Source organism: Pipistrellus hanaki, assembly GCF_964339955.1.
Source record: "Pipistrellus hanaki genome assembly, chromosome: 2".
NCBI lineage: Eukaryota > Metazoa > Chordata > Mammalia > Chiroptera > Vespertilionidae > Pipistrellus > Pipistrellus hanaki.
In genome coordinates, this window is record NC_140504.1 from 122,609,612 (window position 1) to 122,618,156 (window position 8,545).

Sequence of the window (8,545 nt, forward strand, 5' to 3'; positions counted from 1 at the left end):
TGCACCTAATTCCAATTAGATGTGATGAGGTTGGTGAAGCTTGACTTTTCCTAACAGTAAATAGAGTCGATTCTTTCATTCGCATAATGCCTTGGGGCTTCCTCAACTCTACAACAAATCAGCAGACAAAAATCATGTCCCTCCATGCTGAGGGGCAGAAATCGCCTTGCCCACACAGTCTTCAGAGAGAAAGAGCTCAAGAAGAGGCTTCCAGGAAGAACCAGAAGTGCGGGGTTTGCTGGGATTTCAGAAGGATAGTCTCAAGTCCAAATGCGCCGTTTCATTATCTCACTGCAGCCCTATCTCTGCTAGTGTGGCAACCATGACCAGAGGGGCCCTGACTCAACCCGGTTTCCTCCTGCTCTCTCACCCCTGTGCCAGCAGCCCTCCTCAACCTTGAGCAATTGCTGCCACTGTGAAGTAGGACAGGAAAGGGTGTACTGCTCCAGGCCCTCAGCTAATGATGCCAAACAAGTTGGGGCAAGATCAATGTGCGGCCATATCAAAGCTCCGTGAAACCCTAAGCCTTGTTCTCCCTCCCAAAGGAGCCTTCCGTCCCACCGAGAGGCTTCCCCAAGAGCCTCTGCATTACTGTCTCCAAATATCAGGGCAGAGACCATGAAAACAGATGTGATCACATTACACACAAAGACAAGAGGCATTTTAACACGGTTCCCCTGCCAGGTTAATTACTCACAGTAGAGAACTTCTTTTTCCAGAGGCAGAGAGCCGTCACATCTCTGTCTGGCTGCTGCAGCCTCCACATCATCTGGGAGCTGGAGAGAAATTCTGAATCTCAGGTCCCACCCGGAATCTGCTCAACCTTTGGATAAGATCTCCAGGTGCTGTGACTGCATGTTAATGTTTGAGAGGCAATGGGCATGCAGAACAAAAATGCTATGAACTGACTGACACATCCTGTTTATAACCTTTTGCCTTCCCCAAGCATTCACTCAATGAAAAGGCATTCACCTGTCACTCAGCAAATATTTCTGGAGTGCCTACGAGATGACTGACTCAGTGCCCGGCACTGTCTGGGGAGATAAGGTCTCCCTGGTGAGCAACGCAGACAAAGGCTCTGCGTCACAGTACTTGCATTCTAGTTGGGGAGACAAATAGCAAATAAGAGAACAAGCAAACAAATGAAAGAGATCATCACAAACTGTGATAGTGTCACTAGGAAGATAAAGAGGATAACAGAGGAATAATTGACAGGTGGAGCGGAAAGATTATTTTGTTGGAAGGGGAGGATCCAGAAGAGCTTCTCCCCCAAAAGAACATTTAAGCTGAAACTTGAAAGTGAGAATGTGTGAAGGAGAAGCTTCAAAGGAGCGAGGGAGAACCTTCCAGACAAGGGGATGAGCCGGTTTGTAAAGGCCCAGGGCTGGGAAAGGAGTTGGCGAGTTTGAGGAACAAAAAGAAGACCAAGTAACTGGAGGGTAGGGAGCTGGGAGAGTGTATTGTTGCTGAAGAGGTGGGAAAGAATACTAGGTAGGGCCATTTCAGACCAAGTTAAGTCTGACAAAGAACACGTGCTACAGGAGCCACTGAAAGATTTGGAACAGGGAATGACGAAGTGTCCTCCACATAGCTATTCTAAAGAGAACAACCTGATTAAGAAACAGGAGTGAACATGAGGAGGCAGTTGGGTGCATAGTCTAGATGGATTAGACCATTGCAGGAACTGAGACATGTTTTGACTGACCCCGAAGGCTGGCTGGGAGTTGTGCGGGGCCCTGCACACCAGGCAGCTCTGGGTACAAAGGTGAGGCACCTGGCAGTCAAGCGGCCTGAGGAGAGAGGCACACAAGGAAGTCTGAGATAGCTGTCATCTCAGGTGCCCCTTCATTTGGCACTATCTTTGTTAAATGCAATGAGTACATGCTTTTTGACCAGCAGTTCACGTGTCTTTCCTACAACAGATTGGTGTACGTCCATTAAGATGTTTGTATAAGTAGAAGATTAGAAACAACCTCAATGTTGAGTAATAGGGAACTGGTTAAATAGATGTTGATTTAGCCATTCAATAAAATATTATGCAGCCAAAAATGAAAACACGGATACTTTCACATTCTGAGATTTTGATGTACATATCTATATATATAAAAGTCTAAGCAACTGTTATGACTGGTCGCTATGACATGCACTGACCACCAGGGGGCAGATGCTCAATGCAGGAGCTTCCCTTTGGTGGTCAGTGCATTCCCACAGCCAACCTCCTGGGATCCCTCCACTTGGCCAGCCAGCCCTGATCGCCCTGATCGGGACTGGGCAAGATGGCCCTAATGGCCCGATCACTGGCCAGGCTGAGGGACCCCACCCATGCACGAATTCGTGCACCGGGCCTCTAGTATTTATATGTGTGTGCGTGTATATATAATTTGTATATATAATAGGATGTTACCAATTGTGTAAAAAAGATTTTAGAATTCTCACGCGTATACTTGCCAGTACACTCTTGAAAATCTTCAAAAGGCGACCTAAAAAGGGCCACTGTTGAGGACAGGCACTGAGGGACACATACTTCTTCCTCACTGTGTATTTTTATAGCATTTGAAATTTGTACCATGTTAATATATAACCTATTTTAAATAGCTAAATAAAATTTAAAATTTAAACAATGCATTAAAATAGATGCAAGCCGAAACCGGTTTGGCTCAGTGGTAGAGCGTCGGTCTGCGGACTGAAAGGTCCCAGGTTCGATTCCGGTCAAGGGCATGTACATTGGTTGCGGGCACATCCCCTGTAGGGGGTGTGCAAGAGGCAGCTGGTCGATGTTTCTCTCTCATTGACGTTTCTAGCTCTCTATCTCTCTTCCTTCCTCTCTGCAAAATATCAATAAAATATATTTTAAAAATAAAATAAATAAATAAATAAATAAATAAAATAGATGCAAAATAAGATGGGGGCCTATGGTGCTGAGACCACAGAAGGCTATGTAGGGGACAGAACTGAGGGGGAGAATTCTAGAGCAGGTAACACTGGGGCTGAGTCTTGAAGAAAGAATAGGCATCCATCACCAACACAAGACAGAACCATGATCTGACAAAGGCATGGACATATAATCCAACAGGGTCCATTCAAGCAGTAGTCTGGTTAGCTAAAGTTCATGGGGTTCCAGAAAAACCAGCAGTTATTGCGGTTATGTCAAAAAGTTGGGGCTTTTCTCAGAAGTGATGAAAGGGGGGAGCAGTGACAAGATCAGGTCCACGGTTCCTTTTTTTTTTTTTTTTTTTTTTTTCTTCCCTTCATTTTCATTTATTGATTTTTAGAGAGAAGGGAAAGGAGAGGGACAGAGAGAGAGAAACATCAATTTGTTGTTCCACTTATTCATGAATTCATTGAATGATTCTTGTATGTGCCCTGACCAGGGATCGATCTGGCAACCTTGGTGTATGGAGACAATGCCCTAGCCCAGTGGTCGGCAAACTGAGGCTCTTTGGTCCCTTGAGTGTGGCTCTTCCACAAAATACCATGGCCTGGGCGAGTCTATTTTGAAGAAGTGGCATTAGAAGAAGTTTAAGTTTAAAAAATTTGGCTCTCAAAAGAAAATTCAATCGTTGTACTGTTGGTATTTGGTTATGTTGACTAATGAGCTTGTCCACCACTGACCTAGCCAACTGAGCTACCCAGCCAGGCCAGGTCCACAGTTCTTCATGATAACTCTGGCAGCAGGGTGGAAAGTGGACAGAGGCACGGATGGAGAGGAGCCAACTGGAACCTAATTCACAAACCAGTTAAGGACCTGGTTCCTTTTATGGAAGAAGCAATGATGCAGAAGAGAGAACAGAGACCAGAGGGATTAAGAAGTTGGCATCAACCAGATTTAGGAATTGATTCCACGGTTGGGGGCAAGGGGAAGTAACAGGAATAGAGGATAACTCCAAAAACCTTACCTGGCTACTGTTAACAGAGAGGAGAAACTGAGGCAAAGGAGCAAGTTTAGGGTTAGGAGAGGAAGTAATAAGTTCCAGGGGAGGCAGAGTGATGGGTTCAAATCTCTAGGTACATGTATTGAGCAGTTTGATTTAAGTCTCTGTATTTTAGTTGCTTCATTTGTCAAGTGGAGCTAATATCTATCTGAGAGGATTACTTCAATCATGAAATGAAATATTTTATACACAGGACCTATCACATTGCCTGGCCCATAGTAGGTACTTAACAAGCAGCAGCTCTGGACATGGTTGAAATTATACATTATAGAAAAATGGCTACTTCACTAAGTAAGGGATTTCAAGGAAATTTTTAAAAATTAAATAATGTTATTCAATTGCTTCCAAGCTTTATTTCATCTAGGATACCTAGACCAACCCCTCTCCTTGACAATTCTGGATATAGATAACAGATATCTCACCATTGCTGGGCCCAGGCTTTTGCTAAACAGACAATTCACCAGGACTAGTCAAGATTGGCTTGTTTCAATTCCAGACAAACTCTAGCATCTATAAACCCCAAACGGTCAGAGACCATCGGATAACTGTTCGGGGGTTTTCACTTCCTGTGTTGCATGTGACAAACCTCTCACTGTGACAACAAAGGAAACCCAGACTACTACCCACCTGGTACTCACAAGCACAACGCAAAGGAGAGTGACCGCCAGGGAATTTCCAGTGTAGATGAAGTCGAATGAGACTAAATTCTAGTCCTCCCTAAATCCAATCCCCGCCTAATTCTATGATCACAGATGACCTCAAATTACCTGCAAACTCAGAAATTTTTAAAAAGTCCTATAAGCCCTAGCTGTCTTGGCTCAGTGGATAGAGCCTGTTGGCTTGTGGACTGAAAGGACCCGGGTTCAATTCCTGGTCAGGGCACATGCTCCAGCTGCGGGCTCGATCCCCAGTGTGGGGCGTGAAGGAGGCAGCCAATCCATGATCCTCTCTCATCATGGATGTTTCGCTCTCTCTCTTCCTCCCTCTTCCTGATATCAATATATATATTTTAAAGTCCTATGACTTACCATGAAGACATGATCAAAGCCCTCTTCCTTAAGTCATGAGTATTAAACCAAATCTATTTCCTGTGCCTCTAACACTTGGTTTTTGAAGATGTTCCTCACATTAGTTTTGTCAAGAAAAAAAAAAAATTAGCCGAAACCAGTTTGGCTCAATAGATAGAGCGTCGGCTTGGGGACTGAAAGGTCCCGGGTTCGATTCCGGTCAAGGGCATGTACCTTGGTTGCGGGCATATCCCCAGTAGGGGGTGTGCAAGAGGCAGCTGATCGATGACTCTCTCTCATCGATGTTTCTAACTCTCTATCTCTCTCTCTTCCTCTCTGTAAAAAATCAATAAAATATATATATTTTTTTTAAAAAAAAAAAAATTATAGGGATGTTAGAAAATAAATATCCAGAAATATATAATTTGTGCTTCTCTTGAAACCAGTACCCCCACTTCATGACCTAAGTACCAGTGATGGTCAGAGAACAGAAACATCCTTGTTTCCCAAATCGCCACTGTCCTAAAGACAAGCCCTAGGGCTGCTCCATGGGTCTGACCTGCAGGACGTGCTGCCCTTGAGGGAGAAGTGATGTCAAACATGATCTTTCTGATATGACCAGTCATATGCCCTCTAGCAGACATGGGGCTCAATATGGACCTGTGTTATACTAACTGACCAAACAGATTTATTTTATAGGATGGTTATAATCCATTTGATATGCAGAGAGGTTAACTACCCAGCACATACATTATATGAAACAGAAACAAAATATTAGCCAGAATCCAGTGACATTCAATTCAAGGCCAAAGAAACCAAGCAACAAAGGTCAGAAGCTTAATAAAAAGTAAACTGAAAACTGACAGTCTTGGGCAACCTATTATATCAGATGTCCCATCTGAGTTAATAGCAGAATGGCTTAACAAGAATGGTGTTTTAAGGAGAGTTCCACAGTCTGGTCATAGGTCTCTGAAGATAGAATCAAAATACATTTGTGTTTCACCTACCCAAAACCCATACCTGTTTTTAAAAATAAAACACTCCATCCGAGAGTACATAAATTACCATTGGCTTCTCCGTGCCTTCCCAAATCTTCCTTTGTAATTTTTCTGTCCTATGGCATCCTGTGCTTTGTCTCTTTCCTCACTAATAAAATTCCATCACTTTTCTTGGGAGAATGAGGACAAGCTCCCTGGGATTGTCTTAGGTCTGAGTGAGAACTGCTGATGGACAAAACAGTTCTTGCTCTGGGGATGGCAGACACGCTGGTACCGTACCCGGAGATTGTTCAGACTGCCTGGGTTAGGTGGGGGGACCGGATAGTGAGCGGTGGTGAGCTCATCCTCAACCCGTTTGTCAAAACCAGCCCTGACGAGGATTATTGCTTGCCTCCACGTGAGATCGGCTGCGTGGGGCCTTTTCCCACACAAAGCCTCAGTGCCTCTGGAAACAGCGCCCATGCCCTAAAAATCGAAGATCTATGACTCCTACTCTGCGCAGAAGACTATTCTGAGGTGCTGCACTCGAAAGTTAAAACTCTCTGGTTTTATCCAAACCAGTCTTTACTAACCTATGAACCTCCCAGGCTCATACGACGCCCAGAGATACCCCTAACCCCTGACATCCAACCACTCCCGCTATCCTTGCTTTCAGCCAAGAGGAGATGATAGTCAGACGTTTAATTTCACACTAAACTAACTCATAGCGGAAAGTAGCAAACTACCCTAGCAGGGAGCCAGCCACAGCTGCTAATCGTCAGGTCTACCGCCCCCAGGAAAACCAGGAAGGTGTGTGGGGCCCTTAATTCAGGCGTTCTGGGGCGCGCACTCGCCTCTCACAGGCGCGCACGCAAATACACACACACACACACACACACACACACACACACACACACACACACACACACACACACACACACACACACGGCTGGGGGCTTCGTTTTCTCTCCCTCAGAGCAGCCATCCACAGTCCTCAACAGCCGATGCGCTTCATCCCCCCCCCCCCCCCCCATCCGCGCAACATGCGCCTCCTACAGCCACGGCGCCGCACACGTGGGGAAGCGCGTCCAGGTGGAGCCAGAGGGCGGAGGGAGGCAAAGAGCGGGGAGGGCCAGGGATGAGGAAGGAGGGCGCCGCGAACGGAATGCGGGGTCTCAGGTGCTCGGGTCAGCGTAGATGCCTTGTAAGCTCTTGGGAGGAAGGGTGGGGGAGAGGAGAAAAGGCAGCGGGAAAGGCAAGGAGAGGAGGCAGGAGCGGAGGTGGGGGAGGGGCCACTCACCCAGGGTTTTGACAGCTATCTGCCTGGTGAGGGGCGGCGGCAGGTTGATGCACACCAAGTCCACGTCCTGATGCAGCAGCACCTCGTCAATGCGACTCGTGTAGAAGGGAACGCTCATCTCCTTGGCCAGCTCCTCCGCTTCCTCCGGTGTGCGGCCCCATAGCGCCTTCACCGCGAAGCCCTCGTCTTTCAGCAGAGGGATGATGACTCGGGCGGTGAGGCTGGTGCCGAACACGCCCACCCCGGGAAGCATGGCTGCTCAGGTCCCCCTGGTCCTGCTTTAGCTCGGCTCTCCGGTCCCACACGCGCGCGCACGCCCCTCTAGCCGGTCCCGCACCCGGCTCTCCAGGGCGCGCCAGCCGCCGTGCCCTGGGCAAGGCGCCCGGTGCCGAGCACACCCGGCTGCAGGACAGCGCGGTCTCGGGGCGCTTCAGGGCAGGGACTGCGGCAGTGTCCGCCGCGCGGGGCTCCCGTCCTTCCCGGAGGCGGCGGCGGAGACCCACCCAGGGCGCCCGAGGCTCCGAAGCGCCGTGGAACCGCGGCTCAGGCGGCACCTCCACCGCGGCGCCAGCCGGCTCCGCGCGCCCCGCGGAGGCCGCCCCATGGCCGGCTCATCCCCGCACCGCGCCGCCGCCGCCCGGGACTGGCTCTCTCCCGCGCCTTTCCCGCAGCCGGCGAACAAGCCTCTACACGCTGCCAGCGCCCGGAACGCCTGGGCTGCGGGGTCCCTTTCTCCCCACCCTTCGCCTAGAATGAAATAATTCAGCGGCCGCCAGGAGGCCGGTGAGCACGCGGCTCCGAGGGCGTGGGGCGCGGATCTTAAACTGCGGCGCGGCGGGGGCAGCGGCAGAGGCCACAACCCGGCGCCAGCCTCCTCATTCTGCTGCCATGTTCGCTCGCGGCGCGGCTCGGCGGCCCCGGCCCTGGCCGGCTGGGCTCCGGGATCCCGCGGGCGGGGGCGGAGTTGGGAGTGGGGCTGTCAGCGGCCGGTGTTCCTGCGCCGCCCCCGCCGCCGCGCCGCGCGCCATTGGCCGCCGCGCGCGGCCCCCGCCCCCCGCCGCCGCCGCGGGCTCCGGGTGCGCGCAGCCCGGGGCCGGGAACCCAGCCCGGCTCCTCCCCGGCCCCGCCTCACTCGCCGCCGGCCCTTCAGCTTCTTCCTTTCTTTGCCTCCAGCACCTCCTTCCCCGCCTCGCCTCTTTCCAAGCCCCGCCCCAAGCAAGCTAATAAATCTATCCAGACAGGGCGCGCCCGCACTGACGCGCCGCGGGTACCCGAAAAGACCGCCTAAGGTTCCTGCTGGAGGAGGCCAGGGGATGCAATGTGGTGTGG

General features: G+C 50.1%; 1 protein-coding gene across 2 annotated transcripts in view; it reads right to left on the bottom strand.

Moving 5' to 3' along the window:
• GFOD1 (Gfo/Idh/MocA-like oxidoreductase domain containing 1) overlaps positions 1 to 8,246 on the bottom strand; it is a 111,119-nt gene extending 102,873 nt beyond the window's left edge. The window contains exon 1 of one of the 2 annotated variants that reach the window (XM_084872740.1): positions 7,217 to 8,246. In XM_084872740.1, the coding sequence (XP_084728866.1) occupies positions 7,217 to 7,469 (253 nt within the window). In that variant the 5' untranslated portion in view covers positions 7,470 to 8,246. Of the gene's footprint in view, positions 1 to 697; positions 843 to 7,216 lie in introns of those variants that run through there. The other variant, XM_084872741.1, reaches the window with a different exon arrangement.
• Positions 8,247 to 8,545: the final 299 nt, after the last annotated feature.